This window comes from Engystomops pustulosus, chromosome 1 (assembly GCF_040894005.1).
Source record: "Engystomops pustulosus chromosome 1, aEngPut4.maternal, whole genome shotgun sequence".
NCBI classification, from domain to species: domain Eukaryota; kingdom Metazoa; phylum Chordata; class Amphibia; order Anura; family Leptodactylidae; genus Engystomops; species Engystomops pustulosus.
The window spans coordinates 171,891,316-171,914,580 of NC_092411.1; the positions used below are offsets into that span (position 1 = coordinate 171,891,316).

Below are 23,265 nucleotides of genomic sequence, written 5' to 3' on the forward strand. Positions count from 1 at the left end.
CATCAATTTTGTAATTGATTTTTGACTTTTTGTTTTTGGTGTGAGTATGGGGATTTATGTTTTACAAAATTTCTGCATACAATAAAAAACAAATTTGCATAACTTTTATAACTATATATTTCGCTGGATATAGAGTCCTAATAAGGGAAGTTCTAAGGAACAACGTTACTAGGACACATCTACCTTCACTAAACTGTTGTCCTTTAATGATGCCACAAATCTCTATGGGGGCAGTGATCTAGTGACAATTTTTTTATCCAGATCACAGCCGCCATAAGGTTAGTGTGCATGAGGCCTAAGAATGCGTTTCTAAGTTCAGTTTCTCTGATGCAGTTTCTGAAGCCAAAAGCAGGTGTGGACCGAAATGGGTGAGGACATATACAGTACTATAGAAATGAGACTCCACCTAACAGTACCAATTTACTGAATGAAATCCATCATACACTCACCTGATAATGACACATTGGTTCTCACCATCGATTAGCATATTGCGATACATGTTATCTGTCAATGCATAGATATGAGGGGGATTCTCATACTGAGCCTGAGAAAAAACACATGTTTATGAAATGGTACATGAATGGTACACAATAAGAACTGAGAAAACAGTTATACAAGTTTATGAAATGGTATTATAATATGTACATATGTACAGCAATGTGTAATCTGCAGGAGATATGTAAATACATGATATATTATAATGAAAATATATAATGATATTATAATTGTCTTTGTCTATTTTTTCCCCCTGAGGATCTAAGGAGCTTTGATATGTTGAAAGAGCTGTGGGATGAGGCCAACACCCCAGAAGGTGTAGGACCATTCACAGATTTAAAATCCAATAGAACATGAGCTGCTCCAGTGGCAGGCACAAAACATATTGGGGCTCATTTACTAAGGGTCCGAACACCGCACTTTCGTGGTGTTTTCCTGAATATTTCCGATTTGCACCGAATTGCCCCAGGATTTTGGCGCACACGATCGGATTGTGGCTCATCGGCTTTCACGCAACAGAAATCATGAGGCGTGGCCGTCGGACAACCCAATGGATTCAGAAAAACCGCAGAATTTAAAAATTCATGACTTTGTTTCAGCCCTTAATACCAACAATTTGGGTTATTCTTTACCAGTGAAATAAGTCAGTCATCACTGACCTTTCTGGATTTGGCTATCAATTTACAACAGGATAGCACAATACAAACCAAGGTCCATCGTAGGCAGACGGCCACCAATATCCTGCTTAGGTGGGAAAGTTGCCATCCAACCCCCTTGGAAATGTGGGGTTCCTCGAAGGCAGTTTCTGGGTTTCCGCAGAAACTGCAGCAACATCCATAAAGACATGGAGAAACATTTCATCAATCGGGGCTTCCCAAATCGATAATTAAGGAGGCGGAACTGCAGGCAAGGATTGCTAATAGGGAACATTTCTTGATGACCAAACCGAAAACTGCAGTGGCTGGTATCACAAAATGTAATAATTAAACAGGTAATGAACAAATATTAGAGAATACTTAGGTCAGATGAGGACATCAGGGAACATATCTCTGAGGTGGCCACGGTGACCTACAAACGAGGAAAAAAAATCTAAAAGATTGACTGGGCCACAGTTACCTGGAACACATCCATCGGCCTTCAGAGATCATGTCACATGTCTTACTGCAGGGGTGGTTTATCTCCTAACGTGTGGTTGTCCCCTAAATTATGCGGGCAAGACTATTAGCCCATTCAAGACCTGCATTGGGGGCCACATGAGAGACATTATGAATGGTAACGATACCCCTATTGCTAAACACTTATGGGCTAAGCACAATGGTAACTATAAAACAGTACGTTTTCAGGCCATAGAATGGATAAGACCCCCCAAGAGGGGTTAATTGGGATAATCTTATCCTCTGGAAAGAGGCCCAGTGGCTTTTTCCAGCTTCATTGAACATTTATGTCAAGATCTTTGCATAATATGCATTCATTTCAGATAGATTTCCACTATAAGTGCCAACATATATGGGGCTCAATTATAACGGAATTGTATCATATTATTGTCTGACCCGTGGATTGCCTTGGACCAGCGACTCACACGGCCGTCCTATTTATTATGCCTCTATCCAGGTTTTGGTTGTTTGTGCCGAACTGTGAACCCCCGTTTCCTGGTATGATATTGCTATCTATTTCCTCTTTATGGCTTCAAATGTGCCTACCCCTGTCCTCTCTATCGGTCTGATACCTGTGGTGTCATGTGGGTTCATCTGCCTGATGACCCCTGTTACCATGGATACGGGATGCCTCTGCATTACTGTGGGGCGTTCCTGTGTATCGTAAAGTATGAGCTTTTTCGGTCACATGACCATGGACCTCCTTGTTCGTCATAGGGTGCGTGTCCCCCGCGAACTAGCGTGGGTGGGCCAGGGACACTGCCATACAGATGGACGGCTCTTTAGCATTGATTGAATAATATGGAGGGTGAGTACACACACCCTAGGAGGGGCTTAAAACTTAAATACCTGGCGTCTTCCATATCCCGTGACGCTGATATCAATGCGGCAGCGGGAGCCCACGCTGCTTGCTTTGTCTTTTCAAATACAAATTTATCTGTTATCGAAATCAATATTGTTATCGATATCAATACAATATTGACCCCTGATGGCAGTTGTTGATTACTAGAAAGGTGTTGGGTCATCTAGATTATCTGTATGTGTATCAATGTGAGATAGTGCTCGTGATTAGCCAGTCCAGGTTAGGCAAGTAGTATTTATGCAGTCAGCTTTGGGACTTAGGGCAAGCATAAGCCAGCACATGATCTCCTGTTATACACCTAGTTATCCTGACTTGGGATCATAATAGTGTTCCTGGCTAGAACACGCTGGCACCAGTGCCTTGATAGTTGCTTTTATTTGGTGAAGGCAAGACACATTACAATTTGGGTGTTTTTGTAATAAAACTATTTTTAATGCAACTGTGAATAAAAGCTAAATTTTAATACTCAGATTACTCAGTAATTTTTTTTTACGCTATTAGAGAGGTTTCATCTCGTTCATTAAAGTGAATTTAATCTATTATTTCCCCCAACTGCTTCAGGCAGCCATAAATACAGTAATTTGTGGTAAAACCCTTTGGCTTTTTACCTATTTTGTTCCATTACAAGCTGTGTTTTAATGTATTTTTTAAATCTGAATTGTATATGATACATGTTCACAAAATGTATCAATTTTTGGAAATAAAAAAAGATGAAAATTGGTATGTGCATATGTATTAACCCCATTAGCTATGAACCCCCCAAAACGTTCTGGTGTATTGAAATACCCTTGGAAGTCACATGCATAGCCCTCCAGCACACATTGGACCTGCTGTATCATTTGCGGCCCTTGTAGTTGGTTCATGTGCAGGGCTGTGGAAACCATTGCCATGTGCAGGAGCCAAAAGAAAGCTGCGGCACAAAACTAGTGATCAGCATAGCCGATCTGCAATATTTGGATCTGTAAAGATTTTCCAGGGGTCCAGCACCCATGGACCCAGAGCCCGTACACACGTCATTATTTGGTCCGTGTTCGGGAAAAAAGCATGAAGTTGTTTGATTGACTGCAGAAGCCTAAAAACTGCAGCACCTAAAGGGTTACCTACCTCTCCACCCAGTGATCACCGCCCCCTCCTGTGCGGTGAGTATGGTGGTGCCAATTGTCCCTGGTGTACAGTGAAGGGCTCCCAGATTGCCTTGTCTAAGTGACTGCTTGGTCAGACCCAACAGTGCAGCAGTCAGCCTATACATTTGCTGACATAATACACTGCCATATATCAGTCCCAGAGGGGGGCAAAAAATAAAGTGTCAAAGAAAAAGGAAAAAATAAAGTTTAAAATAAAATTTACCTTAATGCATAATAAAAGTCCCCTAAATGCCTCATATAGTGTAAAAATCCCCAACACATTAAAGTCAAAATCACCACATAAGCAGTACATATTGGGTATCTTCACGTTCACAACATCCTGTACAATGAAATAAAATCTTTACTGAACTGGTAAGGTGAACATCTTAAAAAGAATAAATTTAAAAAGCAGCAACAATCACCAAAAAAAAAAACATAAAAAGTGGTGAAACAGTCACATTTACACCTGCATGATACCAATAAAAAGTACCACTAGTCCTGTAAAAAATAAGCTCAAAAACCGCTCAATCAACAAAATAAGAAAAACATAACACTGCTATATAAAGAAGCTATATAAATGGGATCCAAATATAGCTAATGCTATTTGGTGTATAAAACACAAAAAAGTAAAAATCAATTACAGAATACAATTTTGGATATAACAGGATACTGCGACCCCAATAATAGTGTTACTCTATTCCTTGAATAGTCTAGTTTTTAAAATAGCTAAACTCTTTGGAGGTTTTAACTGCCCTACTATTTATGGGCTCAGTCAATGCAACATAGCACCTGAAATCTGTTTGAGCAAAATCCGCTAACAGAAGCTACTTCCCTTCCAAGTCCCGCAGTGTGCCCATAAAGCAGTTTGTGATCACAAGTGAGATATTACTGCATTCTAGAGAAATTGGGTAACAAGCTATGGGGTGGGTTTACTTTTTTAACCCCTTCTAAAAATAAAAATTTAGAGGCCAAAGCAAGGTTTTTTGAAAAAAGATTTTCACTTACACAAGCTAATGTGTTTACTTTTTATAAAACATATGTGGTGGTAAAAAGCTCAATATATACAAAATAGGATCATTTGTGTGTGTAATGGCACCAAAAAAAAAGTCCAATAAATCTGCCCTCTAAAAGCAGTCAGATGATGTCTGTGTGGCTTTTGCGTGTTTCTTCCCAGACCATGAATCTTTTATAGGGCAAGTTTAACTTTTTTTTACATTCAGTGAGTTGAATTTAAGGGGTTTAAGACCAATGATTTGCTATTGAAAGGCAAAGTGGGGCCCCCAGACTTGGAGATCCTGTTGCTGTGCTCGAATACACCAACAATCAAGTAGGAAGTGTTTTGTGGAATGCCTGGGAAAAGGAAAATAATAAACAATACATCCATAAAAGGATGAAGCAACAAAGTGAACATATGATTAAACGGTCATATTTACCACATAGACAAAAACGAAGGCTGAGTCAATTCGAACATGCAATGAAATGCCCATGGTGGGCATAACAGTGCTAACATCAATAATAAAGTTAACCAAAGGCTCTAGTCACCAAAAGTCCTGAAGCTTGGCACTGTAGACACATGTAGCTTGTTTTATTGTGAGGCGCGCCTCGGGACAAATCTTCCAATAGATGAGGCTTTTGAAGAAGAGAGTCATTGTTGTCATCCAGGAGATCCCACAACTTGCATAGCCAGATAGCCTCCTCGATTGAGTTGATTACAGATTTCCCTCCATTTCTGGTCACAATGGCCTTAACAGGAAACCACCAATACTGGATACTATGGGCTCTCAAGATGGTGATGCTGCGTTGGAAGTCTTTCCTTCTAGCTAAGGTAGCAGCTGAGAGGTCTGAGTATTCTGCAATTTCCTTAAAACAAGCAGCTATTTTTTGATATGGTAAAAATGTATACGGCAATGACATCTCGTGGAGTAGATGGAAGAAGATATTTAGGTTTGGGTAACCTTTGAACTATGTCAATACAAAGATCTGTCTCAGTGGCTTCCGGTAAGACCTATGGAAAATAGTCATGAAGTCCTCCAGGGTCTCTGGTTTGACAATTTCTGGAATGGAATGAAAATAAAGGTTATTCCTTTGAGATCTTTTCTCAATGTAAGCTATCTTGGCTTTGAGAAATTCGCCCTCCAGATAATTTATGCCAGCCACCACATCATTATAAACTGTAGTAAGTTCAGCCACCTTTTTCTCTATGTGAGATCTCCAAGGGATTTTAGCTGCCTCCTAGGGATTCAAGTGCTACCGTAGAAAAGGTTCTGACAGTAATACATCCTAAAATACATCAGTAATCTTTTGAGGAAAAAAATTCTTGCAGAAAAAAAAATATGGTCAGTTTAAGACAGCTCTTTTTCTTCCTGCTTTTCACCATGGTGTCAAACAGACTTTAAAGCCACAAATGTGAAGCAACACAGGTTCAATAAATGCAAAAGTGCCACATATTGCTAATGGCTGTTAAACTGCAGGTATCAATAGTTTATTTTTTTTATGCATATGCTTTAGACTCGGCCCCCTTATAGAGGTGTTTAAGTGTCCATATTTATAGACTTGGCATTACTGGCACTCATGGGTGTCTCTAATGTTAGGCAAAATACTAGCAACTAGAGATGGGCGAATAGATTCTAACAAATCAGATTTCGGTTAGAATTTCAGGAAACTTCAATTCATCACGAATCCGAAGTATACGGTGATTCGTGGGAACTAAGTTTTTTTTTCCTCCTCCTTTTATTACCAAAATGGGCGCGAGCACAACGTGTTACATGGGGCAGATAACTCTGGGAAGGAGAAAGGAACACCCTCGATCACATGTGCAGACCTGTAAGCCTATCAGCGACCGGCAGGCTTATGTGATGTCACACAGCCCTATAAAAACATGCAGCCATTTCCAATCTCGGCACTTCACACTGCATGTGCTGCCTGTAGCTTCCAGCTGCTTGCAGCTGCTGTAGTGATTTTTGCTCCAAGGGTGTTCCTTTTGGGGGATCTGTATACCTCAAATAGCAGTTCTTTTTTGTTGGTGAAGGCAATAGGACGAAATCTGTGTAAAATCTACATTCTTTCTGTAGTGATTTCTGCTCGTATCCCAGGGTGTCAGTTCTTGTGCTTCAGTATACTCCAAATTTCAAGTTTTTCTGGTAGATAAAGTAGAACTATGTCAAATCAACATAGTTTATTAACCAATATGTCACACAGAGAGGTGGCAGGTGGAGCAGGCACAGGTCACAGCACAGTAAGGGGACATCGGGGCATGGGTGACTCTGTGAGGCCAAAACTGCCATTGTCATCTAACGGCAGTGTGTTGATAAACAACTCAAGGGTTGTCGATTGGTTGACTCTGTCATCCACTTCCTCCCAGATGACATCTGACAACCCCAGCCAAGAGTCCGTAGGTTCGTCAGACACTTAGTTGGCATGGCCCAGGAGAAGGTCAGTGGCGCTCACTTGTCCTCAACCTGCCTCTGTCCTGTTAATTTCCCTCAGCCAGAGATCTACTAGGTAGTCTGGGCTCAGCGCCACTATACAGCGGGGACAAACTCATCATCATCGCCAGGATAAGAGGGTGTCAGCTTGGGTGTCAGGCAGCAAAGCAGGAAGCAAGTCGCTACTGTGGCCGTGAGTCAGCTGGGTGGCAGCAGTGCGAGGACGGGAGCCAAACAGTGTGGGGTACAAACCCCACTTTGCAGGTCCAAGTTATCAGTGGCACAGGGGCTCAGCGAGGCAGCGTGTTAGTAGTGCAGCGTGGTGGCAGTAAAAGCACCACTTCGGCGGTGTGGCAGTTTTTTGTTAAGACATCCTTAGGAGGAGGGCGTGTGTATATGTACAATCTACGGGCAGAAAGTTAAGTGTGGCCGGGGAGCTAACGTTGGCACCATGGCCCTGCGTCAACATATGCAGCGTCACCATCCAATGGCCTGGGAGAAATATAGTACAGATGTGGAGGGCCATCCTGCCACCGCAGCAGCAGCACCTAGTGGTACACATGCCATTTCAGCAAGGCTCCAGCACCTCTGCCGAAGGGAGCTGTTTGACTTTGATATAATTTTCCAGTCCAGATGCTCCTAGTCCTCGCTACGCATGGTGACAGAAGTCGTTGCATGCGACGATTAGAAAGAGACAACTGTATGAATTCAGCCATCCTAAGGTGCAGAAGCTGACCATGTTCCGGTCCAAGTTGTTGGTATTGCAGTTCCTTACTTTTCTAAGTCGTGGACTCTGCACCCTTCAGAGAACTAATGGCTTGTGCCAAACTAAGGTGGAGAGTTCCAAGCCAAAAATTATATTCCAAAAAGGCAGTGCCAGCCCTTCAGAATATGTAGAACAGAAGGTGGGCCAATCCTTGAGCTTATCGGTTTCTTCCAAGGTGCACGGCAGTGCGGACGTGTAGAGCTGTAACTACGGTCAGGGCCAGTACATGTCCTTTATGGCCCAGTGGGTGAATGTGCTACCCGCACCGCCACACCAACAACTTGAACAAGAGACATGCATTCTCCTCCACATTGTCAAACTCCTCCTTCTCCACCACCACCTCAGCCTCCACAAGTCTAAGTACTGCTCCATCTTACCACATGTGCAGGGCACAGTAGTGTCACGCAGTTCTACACCTGGTTTACCTGGGCGAACAGAGTCAGACAGGGAAGGAACTGCTCCACGTCGTGGGTCTGTGGCTTTCTCCGTGACAACTGAAAATCGGAACCATGGTGACAGAGAATGGGAGGAACATTTGCCGTTTGATCAAGCACTTTGAAGAGGCCACGTTATTTGGCACTCGGCAGGACTACAGGGTTAATAACGTCATTCCACAGCTTCTTGTCCTGGAACTAATGCTGCAAAATCTGTCTGATCAGGGCACTGGAGAAGTGGCGGCTACATTTCATGGCAACATGAGTCTGGTGGAGGCGAACTGAAGGAGGAGGAGGAGGACATTGGAGCACAAGCAGAGTCTGGTGAAATCAGTGTTTTTTTCATTCAGGTGACAAGAGAGGAGGAGCAGGAGCATCAGGTGAAGGTAGAAGCACCATTGCAGTATACAGTGGAGATGGAGGCCAGGAGTCCCTCAGAGTCTCTTGCACAGATGGCCCTCAGCATGCTGCTTTGCCTAACTAGTGACAGCCGAATAGTCAACATCCGGCATAGGGATGAGTTTTGGCTCTCCACCCTCTTGGACCCTCGGTACTGGTCAAAAATGGGTGACTTTTTTCCAGCAGCCGAGAGGGAGGAAAAACTGGCGTACTATAGAGAAATACTGAAAAGGTAGTTGTCCGCTGCCTTTGTGCACCATTGTCCATCCTGTGTCAGGTTTGACCGGGGGATTCCTGGCAGTGATCGCTCACGTACTACTGCCACAGCTGCTGTGGGAAGATGGGGGGGGGGTGGGGGGGGGTGGGTAGGAGCAGTAGCAGCTCCATCAGCATCAGTTTAGGTCTGGAGTCCTTAATGAGCAGCTTCCTTGACCCGCCTACTGAGGAGGGTAGCCACCACTAGCAGCAGCAGGACATGGAGCAGACCCTGCATCAGCACGTGGTGGCCTACTTGGACACCACTTTACCAGCCTAGGTAGAGGGTCCTCTGGATTACTGGGAAGCCAAACTTGATGCGTGGCCGCAACTTGCCCGGCCAGTAGTGTAGCATCAGAGCAGGTGTTCAGTGCAGTGGGGGCCATCGTTACCCCAAGGAGAACCTGCTTGTCCACCCGCAATGTGGAGAGACTGACCTTTGTCAAAATGAATCAGGCTTGGATCGGGCAGGATTTCAACAACTTAGATCAGATCAGCCATGACGCCTCCCCCAAATGTTGAGAAATGAGTCTGGATTCTAACTACCTGCCTCAGCCACTATTCTGATGCTGCCACCCGTCTGATGCCAAATATCTGCTGCCAGTTGCTCCATCTGCCTCCCACCTTCTTTAACAGGGACCGGAATTGTTTGCCACCTCAACACTCCTTACCATATTGTTGCGACCTTAAGAATTTGTCATTGTGCCACTCTGTGGCCTACCATGTTGCTGCCAGCTAAAGAATTTATTGTGCCACTCTCTGACCTAATGCTGCTGCTGCTGGTGCCACCTTTGCAGTTCCTTTTTGGCAAAGACATGATATTTTCAGGAAAATTGTAATGTATGATGCATGTGGCGCCTGTAATCTTCAAATTCAAATTTAAATTGAAAATTTCAACTTCAAATTAATTTCAAACTTCAATTTCGTTTCAAACTTCGTCATTGTGCCACTCTGTGGCTGAATTGGGGTTGGCAAGTTACCCAGATGGTCAGTTGGGCCTGAGATGGCCACAGATAGCTAAAACCAGTAAGACTGATATAGTTTCTGCAATCTTGGTAAGTGGGTGTCCACGGGAGTTTCCCTAAGTTACAGATCGTGGTTGCTGGTGTGTTTGAGGCAGGATGGAGCTAGAAGGTATTCAGAGCAGGGAAATTCTTATTGATTGCAAGCATTTCTTTAGAATCCTGTATAAAGACCAGAACTGATTATTAGCATGAACTGCTTCTTGAAGATCTTTTCTCTGTCTAGTATTCCACTGCAAAAATGTCATAAATCATCCTTGTTTGCAAAGTTGCTCCTGTCAGAGAAAATTTTGTTTATCTACCTGGTTCAGAAAAGTGTTGTCAGTGAAGATAACATACCCGATGCAGAATTGTTATTGTCACAGAAAAAAATTGTGCTTTCCTACCTAGTTTTATAAGTTTTCACATTATGACAAAAAGAAAATAAGGCCAACTTCCAGTTCCAGTTCCAGTTCAAAGACAAATGAACAAAAGGTATTAATACATGCTCAAAATACAATCAACAAGATATGCCCGGTCAGTTGTCCCTAGTACAGCTGTTGCCCTTTATAGTTCTCTATGATAGAAATTGCTTTATTCATAGTTTATATTGGATGGACAGTGTCAGATCATATTGGAATACATGTGTAAGGGCTTATTTTTCTAGGTGTGGCAGAGTTATCTGATACTGTTACATGTATTGTGACTGTTTTTGTATATACTCTGACCATTCTTGGTTATTTATTGCCTTCTTTCTGATTTTGGGAGTAGTATTTAGTTTTCATCTTTTTTAATGCACAAGTGTATCTTTGGAGTAAAAGATTTCTTAGATGATCTTTTTTCAAAGAGTATATTGTAATTTGTTTTACCCTTTGTTTGTTCATTTGCTCTAGCAGGAGTATTTTAGATAAGGAAACATTACCAGGGTTATCCCTAATGTTTATGGAAGAGTCAGGGCAGCATGTAATTTGGCGACCTGAAGCATGTGACTCATCACATGCTTGTGACATCAATCAAGGTCCTATTTTGCTGCCCTCCTCTACTAAGGCCATTCCCAGCAAGCCTCATATCATCTTTAGCTGTTCTATGAGGTTTCCCATGGTTACCAGGAAGCATGACAAATGGAGATTAGCCTGGGGGACAAGGTAAAGCATCAGCTACACCTTCAGATAGCTAATTAAAGTAAATTGCCTTTCAGGTGATTTTATTTCCCTGGCTTGAGCCGAAGCTCTCCCCTAAAAAATTTTCATCTTGCTCAGTGACCAAGCCACACCCCTTCCTTCCTAGTTCTGAAGTCTTGTCAGAGAATATTGTGTTTTTCTACCTAGTCCTGGTCAGTGAGAATAGAGCATTAATATGTGGATAAGAAAAGAGCTCCTGTCAGTAACTAGCAGGCAGTAATTAGATCAAATGTTTCTGGCCAAAATGTTATTAATTGCTGACCAATAATATTCATTAAGTTCTGAAGTAAGTTTATTATATGGATCACCAATTGATCTCTGGTGAGGTGGGTACTCCACTATGAAGGTCCCATGAACGGTTAATATGATTGTCAGGGTTAGAGGTTGTGAATCCTCTGAACCACTGCGGATGATGGCACAAGCCACTACCTGGGACCGGAGTCTAAGTGGTACCCGGTTTTCACCAGAGCCCGCCGCAAAGCGGGTTGGACTTGCTGCGGCGTGGTACCACCAGGTCGTTCCACAGGCGTGGCTTGTCTGCAGTGGCAGCCAAGGTCGAGGTACAGAAACGGCAGGCAATCTCGTAGTCGGGGACAGGCAGGAGGTCCGGACAGGCAGCACAGGATCGGAGTCAGAGACGTAGCAACAAGTCAGGGCAGGCGGCAAAGGAGCGATGTCAGAAACAGAACCTGGGTCACAACGGGAATTCACAGAAAGAGCACAAGGTATCAGAAAAGCTTTCTCTAGGGCGCTAGGCACGAAGATCAGGCAGGGGCTTGCAGGAAGAGGCAGGCTTAAGTAGATTTAGCTAAATGGCCAGCGGCAATTAATGGCGCGCTGGCCCTTTAAATTCTGAGAAGCTGACGCCCTAGCATGTGGGTCTGTGCGCGCACAGTGGAAGGGAGTGAGCTGGGAGAGGTAAGCACTGCTGGCGACGCGTTGGCGGGGGCAGAGAAGCACCGGTGAGCCCGCGACACGCAATATGGGTTGCGGGACCACCCGTGACATAAATGGCTTGGTTGCTGTATCTAAAGGTTTTAAGATGCTGACAAAGCTCCTCATCCTGCTTCCTGTTTTCCCAGGTCTGCAACAACCCCTGATTCAGAGGGATGTGTTTAGGGCTAGCGATTATCAGTAAATCAATAACGCAGCTTGCAGGTTTCTCTGTCATTTGTAAAATCAAACTGGCCCTGGTATAGTAGTCCTCCATTGAAATCTTATCTATTCTACATTGATTATATCAAAGAAAACAGGTGAGAAATTAGCCATTTTCAAAATTCTTAATCCTCTCGTTTTTAGGTAGATAGTTTTACCACCTAAATTAGTTGCAGAATAACATTTCGCATATGTCTGCTTTACATTTTCATAATTTTTGAAATGTCTAGATAATATATTTTGATGTACATTGCTTACAAATTTAAACATTATTTTTTCATATTTTCAAGATTTCAGAGTTGACTTTTTGGGGATAATTACTATTTTTAATAAAATATAAATATATATAATATTAGAAATCACCTATATATCAACCCATTAGAAACAGCTTTCGGGAAGATTGTTAACCCATTTGAGATATTCATAGTAAATTTAGAGTAATTAAATCAAAATGGAGTTGAAATTTAGAGTGGTCCGATTTTGTCAGTAATGTTCATTTAGCTCTAAAATTTACACATTTCAAAAAGATAAAAAGAGAAAACCCATCTTAAATTTACTATGCAATTTATCACATTTGTTTTATGGGCACACAGTGAGGCTCAGGAGAGGAGTACTGTGCAGCTGCCTGGATTTTAGTTTCCTCATTGATCCCCTTTTGTAGTTTTTCCATTAGTGGGGCCATGTGATGACACTTTTTTCACGGAATGAGATGCATTTTCCAGTGTTATCATTTTGGGGTTACTATACCCTATTGTTGAAATTACATTAATTTTTTCGCTACAGAGCTGGTTGATGGTTTGTTTTTTGTGGGACATGTTGTAATTTGCAACAGTATCATTCTGGAGTACATATGTATTTTTCATCACTTTTTATTGCAGTTTTTGTGTCATGAAATGGGTAAAAATCACTATTTTTTGGGGGGGGGGTTTACGGTGTCAATAATCTTTTTTAATTCTACAGGTCATTTTCTACAGGTATTTTTGTATTTTATGTCTCTTTATATGTTTATGGACAGTTTTATTTATTTACTTTTATTTAAGAACATTTTTTTAAAAATTGTTCCACTATGGGACAAGCAATCATCATGCATAGGCTGACACTGTGGGGCATATTTACTTACCCGGTCCAGTCGCGATCCAGTAGCGCGTTCTCCGACAAGGATTCAGGTGTGCCGGGATTCACTAAGGTCTGTGCGCCCGGTATCCACCAGGTGTCGCTGCTGTGCCGAGGTCCGCCGGAGTTCACCTTCTTCGTCCCGGTGCATGTGAGTGCTGATCTTGCGATACAAATTCTTTTTAATAATCCGCTGGTTTTCCGAATCCGTCGAGTTGTCCGACGGCCACACCGCCCAATTTCTGTCGCGTGAAAGCCAGCGCTGATGCGGCAAAATCCGATTGCGTTCGCCAAAAACCTAGGGCAATTCGGTGCAAATCGGATATCGTCAGGAAACCCAACAAAAGTGTGCGATTCAGACCCTTAGTAAATGAGCCCCTGTGTCTTTAAGATCTCCTCACAGACGGGATCTTAGAGGCACTGCCAACGGACAGCAATGGGGTGCTGATCAGACCTTAGGGCTGCCATGGAACGATTGGTGGCCCCTGAAGACAGCGTGGAGGGGCTAATTCGGGGGAGAGTCTTCTGGCAGACACGTTAAATGCTGCGGTATTTAATGGCTTAAACATCTGCGATCGGATCGGACCTCACCATTCTGATTGGTCCCCAGAGCTGCTATGGAAACGATTAGCATTTATCAGGTTAAACACATGTTACATTGAGGTGTCAGCTGTTACAACTGAAATCCCCACAGCTCGATGCTGGCCTAGCTCTATTTTGAACTGTACCGGCATTACCTCGGCAGGGGATATATCCGCCACTGAATGGCAAGGGGTTAAGATGATTTTAATTTTTTTTTTTTTTTGTGTTGTGTTATTATTTTAAGTAGGCGGGACAAATGTCCTGTTATTCCCATCATTTTCAGACCCTTCCCAGCCTCATTTTACAGCCGTTTTTGGTCCCCATTTATTTCAATCCGTTTCATGTTTGGGACAAATTTGGGCCCGAAGTGTGGGTTATGAATTGAATTTTGTAGTGAAATTTGGATTCAAATCATAGATTTTGCTTGCAGATTACAAGCTTTGTAATGCATTCAGTACATTATCGCTCTTTGGGATCTTGCTCTGGTGTATTTCAGAAAACTCCTAATGGAAAATTAGCATTGTTTGTGAACCCAATTTTAGTAATTTTTAGCACATGAAGGTGTCTATATAGTAGGCCGCAAACAGTAGAGCAGTGGCCTTTTGAGTCATCGGCCTAAAAATCCTGCCCAAAGCCATAAAACTGTTTAGAAATAGGGCCTGCTCTGAATTTTGCAACTTGGGCAGTTGCCTCAAACACAGTGAAATATAACTCATGGCTATGTGTATGAGCCCATAAAATTGCATGGGTACATGTGGTATCTGTTGAAACAATGTCTAGGACACACCAGCAAACTACGGTTGTTTGCATAAGGCCTTAGGCTGTGAACAGAACAGGCAAAATCATTGAAAATTAGCACCGCACATTTTCTGTCAACTGTTAACTTTTGGAAATATAAGAGAATGATGTCCACATGTTGAGCAAAAATACTATAGCATTTCAGCTATTGCTGCAGGTCTTTGCCTGCAATGCTAAGGGTGCAGTCACAAGTGGTGTTTACAATGTGTTTACAAATGCTTTTAAGCACCCACATGCTATCCTGCAGAGGCCCATCACTATTCTAGATGTGCAAGTCAGATTCATTGCATGCAACTTTTGTGAGACTTTTCATATAATGGCCAACATTTATTAAAGCCCCTGCACCAGTTTTTTAGCACATGTATATGTAAAGTGTCATAATTGACACTAACATAATTGTGTTGCGGCTGCACTATACCTGATGTGACTTCAAAGGAACAGAGCTCATAGCGTTGTGAGATGACATCAGTGGGGGAGGAGCTGTTCAGGAGCACAAAGGTGGGGGCTGAGAGCTGAAGAGTGTGCAGCACGGACAAGGCGCCTGTTGTTTTTTGAGATGTATCCAAATCAAACCAAACCCCTGGGACTTAAAATATGATTCTGTTGGGGTGCAAAGTAAGTTAAAACATACAATTACATTGTAATTATAATGCTTAGAAAAGCAGGCATATTTACAATGCAGCTGTAATGGGCTTATCTAACCTGTCCTTAGTAAGAATGAGGTCCATGGTGACAGGTTCCCTTTAATATCACAGGTATGCACATTTCCCTGTAATTTTTCTCTATATTTCTCACTCTAGGTTGCATGTTCTAAAAGTAGAGATGAAATTACTTACAGCCCCTTGATATAATTCAATTTCTCGGTCCGTGAAATAAGGCATCTGCTTAAATGGATTAACTGAAATAAGAACAGAACCTATGTATGTCTGGCAGTAAAGTAAAGGAAACCGTTATTACTGATAGCTTGCCATGCAATAAAATATTTTAAGTAAAACTATACAATGAGAAATAAAATTGGAATATTAGCAAATACATTTAGTTAAAAACTATTTGAATTGAATCATGCTGGATAAAAACAATTACAATAACCTTCATGGAAAACTATCATTTAAATTCAGTAAGTAATGATGGAGATGAATAAAAATATATAACACACACCAGAAAAGATAAATACAAAATGAATTCCAAAGCTTTATTGTACAAAAAAAAAAATATTTTAAATAAAGAAGTCTGTAGGGCTAGAATCTCATACCACCTGACCCATAAAACACATATCTAACCAGCGGTTCACTTGAAGAGTGAATAGACGCGTGGCCAGTATCATGGCTGCAAAAAGGTTTTTACACCAACCTTACCCTCATATGTTTTTTTTCCTTAGTTGTAGCTATTGAAATCTGGGGCCCCAAATTAGCTAATAGCAGGATCTACTTTTAATCAGATGTTGTTTAATTGGTGCATGTTATTAACCCCTTAACGCAGAAGCCACTTTTCACCTACCTGACACGGCCCATTTTTAAAACCTGACATGTTTATTAAAGTGGTTATAACTTTGGAACGTTTTAACATATCCAGTTGATTTTGAGATCGTTTTTTCCTGACACATTGTACTTCATGTTGGTTGAGAAATTTAAGCAATTTGTTTAGTATTTATTTATGAAATAAATGGAAATTTGGCAAAAATTTTGAAAAAAAAACGTTTTCCAAATTCATAATTTTCTACTTTTTGGAAAGTTGGTCATATAACTAAAATAACTTGATAACTAACATTTTCCATATGTCTGCTTTAACTTGGCATCATTTTTCAAACATCTTTTCCTTTATGTAGGATGTTAGGAGGCTTATAACTTTAGGTGCAATTTTTCAGAATTTCACGAAAATCATCAAAACCTACTTTTGGGAATTTTGTTAACTCTATGAGCGTTTCATGAGGGAGAAAATGTAATGTAAGACACTGAGCATGCTGCTAGAAGGGAGGGACCCGGATCCGGAAGAAGATTGCGGGGTCTGCGATCGGAGCAGCGAGGGGGGGGGGGTTGTCCGGTTCTTGTTAAATGCCCTTTGCACGCCGCGGTCAGCGCGACCAGGTTGTGTTAGGGGTTAACACTTGCGATTGGAGAAATTGCAACCCGGATAACTGAAAACACATCCCTTGACCGCATTGCAATTGCAGTACAGGGTGCAGTGAGGCTCTCTGTAAAAACACCTATATGAGCGATCAATTGACTTTTTTAAACTAGATATATCTAGTCATAAAATACCATATCTATCTATATAAATTTTAATACACCCCCACCAACACACACTTTGCCTTTCCCACTAACATGCATACTCCCCCTCCCCCACTGATAACATCCAAGCTTCCTCTCCCAAACTGACAACACACACTCCCTCTACTCTGACAGCCCCCAAGTTCCCCCGCTGACAAAAAAACAAGCTACCCACTACCCCACTGACAACATCTAATCTTTGACTCTCTTAGAACACAGACACTACCCCCTCTTTTGCAGACACCATGCTAGATACCCCTCTTCCATTGACATCCACTGACATCTAAGCTTCCCCTCTTCCATTGAAAACATCCAAGCTCCCCCACTGACAACATACATACTCCCCTCTCCCTTATTGACAACACACACACTGCCCCCTTGCCATTGATAACATACATTGCACCCCTCCTTTCCCCACGGTTGTCGCTTCAAGCCATGGTCTCTAAAAATGCTGCATTTGAATTGCATTTAGAAAATTCACAGCAGTGAATTACTTGTGAATGTAAATGATCAAAAAACCTTCAATCACAGCAATCTGTCAAAATAGTAACCATACATATTGTGCTTCTATAGAGGGCCAAAACATTAATTTATACTCCAAAAACCCTCCTGAGAACCAGTATTACAGAAGGCAGAAACTCTTAAATACAAAATCAATCTTTGATATTAATTACATAAACTCACAAAAACATGTTAAAAACACCCCATTTAAAAGAAATACCCAAAGTATTATAGGGGATTGGTCACATGTTAGCCTTATTGTACAGCACACAAAGAGAGCAACAAACTCTAAACCCCTACCACCTGACCAGGGGAGTAAATAAACCTCTGCTAGATGGTAGAACATGGTCCTTTTTAGAGTCTTCAGAGAGAGCCAAAACTGATGGTCTGTCTGCCACAGCAGTGTCCTAATACCAGGAACCACAGGTGCCTCAGGCCTCGGCCTAGCACCCCGGGCAAGTCCAGAGATTTAAGCCCAGAGCCAAGATCATCACCAGGACTCAGCTGCGTGTAACACTTCCTGTGGACCAGCCCGCCATGACACTTCCAGCTTGCCAATCTGCTTTTAATCGTTTGGACGTTGCAATCTGTTGAATCAAGAACTGTAAGTTTATTTGCTAAAAGTTGCCTCAGGCTGTTTACCACCACAGGCTTCCCCATCTAACACCCAGGTTTGTCTACAGACCCCTCAGGGGTAGCCCCAGGGAGAAACCACTGAATCAGCCACTCCCTCCATATTTCTTGCACACACCACCTGCTGGAGACCTGCCAGGCTGTAGGTCAGTCTTCTGGTTCCCATACCAAGCACCGTAACTACAGTGTGCCCAAGGCCGCACTAGTCTGGCACTCCAGTATTCTGGGCTCTAGTTGTCTCCAGGTCACAAGAAAAGGCTAGGCCCCAGTGGGGGATGTTGCACATGTAATATGGGAGACCACCAGAGCAGGCTATATTATAGGAGCACCATATAGAAGGATATAATACCCACCCAGAGCAGAAGATTTTTAAAGAAGGTGTAAAATACTGGTGGAGCAGGCATATAATAGTGGAGACCCCTGAAGCAGACGTATAATAGTGGAGACCCACAAAGGATATGCATAATACTGAAGACAAACAGAGCAGACTATAATACTAGAGACCCCCTAAGCAAATGTATAATAGTGGAGACCCTCCCAGTAGGCACTAATTGTAGAGACAGAGTGCTGACTACAAAACAGGAGGTCTCCAGAGCAGGCGAGAAAAAATATATTGCTCACCTCTCCAGGCTCCTCTCCCTAGGTTGTCATGTCATGACAAGTGTTGTGGTGTCACCAGCTAGCATCACATCAACTGATTAAACAGACACTACTCTTGTTATTGTGACCTGGGGAATCCTCATAGAAATGATCCTTTTACAGATTAAAGATTCAATACAAGGAAATCATCTCCACCAAAGGTTTATCACCAAGCCTAACCAATTTAAACTAAATTTGATTATTTTGTTACAATATCACAAGTCCTTTCCATGGATACCTTAGCTTAGAAGGTCACAGGTTTCTGTGTCGTAGAGTGCATCATGGTTTACAGAATTTCCAGAAGTTTATTGGCGTCACCAGCTAGCATCGCCACTATATTCCGGATTTCTCTTAACAGTGTATATGGGCAGAAAAGTCTTTGTATTCTTTTAAATTTGAAACATTTATATCTCTCAGGATATATGAGTTCAGAGTGACAGAATGTAAAAACATCACAAACAATACCTTAGATTAGGAAACGGACATCAGAGAGTTCTAGAAAGGTATTATTACAATTAATAGCTCTTGCAATGACTATATGACAAATGAATATATGATCTGATATGTATCATCAACATTTATATAACACTAAATGAACAGAACATTTAAAATTAATACATGTAAACTCAAGGGAAGATCAGCAACAAAAAAAGAAAGAAAAATTACTTTCTGCACTTTCGACATGTATCACTGCTTGGATGTGTCATACACAGCAGCCCCTTCACTGGGCTACCTCTTCCTTCCTCTTGTCTTGCTCTTGTCCATTTAAGGATTATTTCAGTTAACCACAACTTCTGTCTTTATTTCTTCCTCCCACACAAACATTTTTTGTAGTTAGTAGACACATGAGCTGCTGCTCCTATCACGGGTTGATAGGATTTCAAAGGGTACCTATTATTTTTACAAACTTCTGATTTGTCATTTTGATAGATGGATGCTGAAACCCTCATACATAGCCCACACAATATGGATTGCTATAATAATCTTGTAGGCACCTTTGCTGTCAAGGTACTTAGTGAGCCCTTTAGATAACATTTGGACAACTTGTAAGAACATACTATTTGTTTATTTTGTTGTCTGCATAGTATTTTTAAATTTGCCCCTGTATTTGCAGTTTAATCTGGGCTTGTGTTCTAGTTTACACCACCTTAAACCAAATGGGCATGGAGGGGAGTGCGGTCAGTGGCTAACTGGGCTGGTGTGGTGCAGTACTTTCCTGGGCCTACACATTGCCCATGGCTACTCCGAGGCCCGCCATGTTAATGGGCTTGGAGGCAGGGCCGAATCATAATTTATTCATGCCGTGTCCCCGGGCTCATCCTTCTACATTCCTACGGGCCCTCTAGGCGGTCACGTTAAGCAGGAAAGAGGGATGGGCCCGGGGGCAAGGCATGAATAAATTATGACTGCTGCTGCTACCTTAGGTGTTGCAGCCCAGTCCTGCCTGGCCCACCCACCTTGCTCAGTCCCTCTTCTTCAAGGGCGATGTCACGTGATGCCGAGTGACCTGTATCCCGAACTCATACAAGGACATCCTGGACGTGCATGAGGTATGTATAATAAATGTGCCTTTTGTATGTATCTGGTGTATTTATGCTCTATGTGCATTTGTGGTGTGTGTGTATATATGTATAAATACTACATATAGTCACGAATACAGTAAATACAAACATTTATACAGTAAATACAAATATAAATAATGTGTGCATATGCTATGGGGGGGATTTATCACTGCTTCTACGTGGATAAAATGTGAATATGCCACCTCTATACCATGAGGCCGTATGATAAATCTTCCCCTATGTTTGTGTGCACATGACCTGATGTAGAATGCCTCCTAGATTTATTGGTAGTCCAGAGGGCCATCGTATGATAAGTGTGCCCATATGCCATTCTAACACTTAACTAGGGGTGTTAACAACTAGACATACATATTTAAAGGGAACCTGTCATCAGGAAGGTAATTTTTACATGAAGAAAGGATCAAATAGCCTTTGGCATGTTCATTTCAAAACTGCCTTTGTCAACAATATGGTTGAATAAAGTGCTTTTTAACAGATAACTTTACATTACATGGCTGCCTGTCAGCTGTGTGTGACATGTCCCAAGGGGGACAATTCAAACGACAGTCTGTCCCTTCCTGTCAGCCCCCTCTGCCGAGACTCACCACACGCTGCTGGCAGAGAGCCAGGTTATGTAAAGCACTGGGTTTATTCATAATGCTGACAAAATAACATGCCATATGCTGTTGGAACCTGTCTTAAGGTAAACATGACCTCCCTGATGACAGGTTCCTTTTTATTCACCTGCTATACACACACACACCTCTTCAATCAGATGCTAGTAAAAAAAATGTACCCATCTGAAGATAACTTCCCATAAATGTAGTTATATAGTCCCTTGGATACTACCACCACTGCTGGAGTAATTGGGCAACAAACAAATTGATTTTCCATATGAAATGACCCAGAATTACTACTTGTCCCATTGTTACCCTCTGGTAATAAGCATAGAATCCAGGTTAGGGGGCTCATTAGTTCATACATGGCCAGTGCTTCCAGAGTGCGTTGCTGGCTGTATTCAAGGACAGCTACCTTGTTTCTCAGGGACAACATGGCTAGATTTATGGGAAATTATTATCACACAGGTACTTTTTTTAACCCCTTAAAGGCAAGGCCCTTTTTCATTTTTATGTTTTCACTTTTCACTCCCCAACTTCTATACCAAAAATCTATACCTTTATGTAAAGAGCTTTGTGATGGCTTGTTTTCTGCGTAACAAATTGCACTTCATAGTGACAGTATTTAATATTCCATGCCATGTACTGGCATGGAATAGCATGGAAAAAAAATTCCAAAGGGAAATTAGCGAAAAAACGCATTTGCATCGGTTTTTTTTTTGTGGGCTTGGATTTTGTGGCTTTCACTGTGCGCCCCAGGTTACATGTCTACTTTATTCTTTGGGTCGGTATGACCATGGGGATAGCAAATTTGTTTAGGTTTTATAATGTTTTCATACATTTACAAAAATTAAAACCTCCTGTACAAAAATAATGTGTTTTATTTTGCCATCTTCTGGCGCTAATAACTTTTTAAAACTTCGGTGTATGGAGCTGTGGGTGTTGTCATCTTTTGCAACTTTTGATGATGTTTTAAATTTTTCTATATTTAGGACTTTACAGCCTTTTGATCACTTTTTATTGAATTTTTAATATTTTTCAAAATGGCAAATGTGCCATTTTTGACTTTGGGAACTATTTTCCATTACAGGGTTAAACAAAGTTAAAAAAACATTATTATATTTTGATAGATCTGGCATTTTCGGACGCTGCAATATCTAATATGTTTATGATTTTTACTGTTTATTTATATTTATATAACTTCTAGGGAATACGGGGTGATTAGAATTTTTAGGTTTTTTTTTAATATAATTTATTTTTTTTTAAACCTTTTTAAAATGTTTTTTTACTATTTTTCAGACCCCCTAGGGTACTTCAACCTTAGGTTGTCTGATTGATCCTACCATATACTGCCAAACTACAGTATGGCAGTATATGGGGATTTTCCTGCTCATTCATTACAATGTGCGAATCACACTGTACTGTATTCATTGCAATGAATAGGTTAAAACGAAACTTGGAAGATACCACAATGTACCGCACAAGAATGGAACTGAAAACCCGGCTTAAAAAGTTTGCACAGCTAAACAGCGACATATTTTTCCTAACAAAATGCAAAAAGGAAGGACTCATCCCTAAAGGCTTCACACTACGCAACCCAACACGGAATACTTACAACAGTCGATTTGCAGAATGGCTGTGCATACGGACATCTGAAAAACTGCGCAACAACATGATTAAGATTCTCTATAACAACAAGAGGAAAATACAGGAGGAAATACATGCCCTAAAGACACTCCTGGAAAATGATACAGAGGAGATGAAGGACAAACTCCAATTATATTACCATAAACTTCAGGATATGATGATCAACAACAAAAAGAAAAAGCTCCAGAGACTGAGACAAAAAGTCTCCATCACCACAGGCACAAGTGCTCAGCCAGTTCACCAGAGCTGTGTTGTGAACCTTTCCTCCTATGAGCCTGACAAACATGAGATGTTGGTTCTCTCCAAAGGTCTGTCATTCTGCCCTGCAAGATCTGTGGACAAAATTAAACTCTGCAATGACATGGAGGAATTCTTCAGAAAAATAAGACTCAGAGAATATTTCCATGACAGAGACTCTCCTCACAGCACAGATTTGGAGACAGGACAGTTCAACAGCAACCCAACAAAAAGATCTACCTGGACCCCCAAATCTGGAACCAACTCAACACTGGATACATACATTGACCTAACCCTGCAGGAACAAAGGGCTATTCAATCATTGAAAGCAAACCCAGATATCATTATAAAACCTGCAGACAAAGGGGGTGCAATAGTCATAATGAATACTTCTGACTATATCAAGGAAGCAAACAGA

At 41.6% G+C, this 23,265-nt stretch overlaps 1 protein-coding gene across 2 annotated transcripts in view; it reads right to left on the bottom strand.

The window, feature by feature from the left end:
• Positions 1-23,265, bottom strand: part of LOC140066978 (unconventional myosin-If-like) — a 255,331-nt gene that overhangs the window by 160,847 nt on the left and 71,219 nt on the right. Inside the window, exons 1-3 of one of the 2 annotated variants that reach the window (XM_072113887.1) lie at positions 18,767-18,809; positions 15,581-15,642; positions 450-544 (exon numbers count right to left, since the gene is read on the bottom strand). In XM_072113887.1, coding sequence (XP_071969988.1) covers positions 450-544; positions 15,581-15,625 — 140 coding nt within the window. In that variant the 5' untranslated portion in view covers positions 15,626-15,642; positions 18,767-18,809. Of the gene's footprint in view, positions 1-449; positions 545-15,580; positions 15,671-18,766; positions 18,810-23,265 lie in introns of those variants that run through there. The other variant, XM_072113886.1, reaches the window with a different exon arrangement.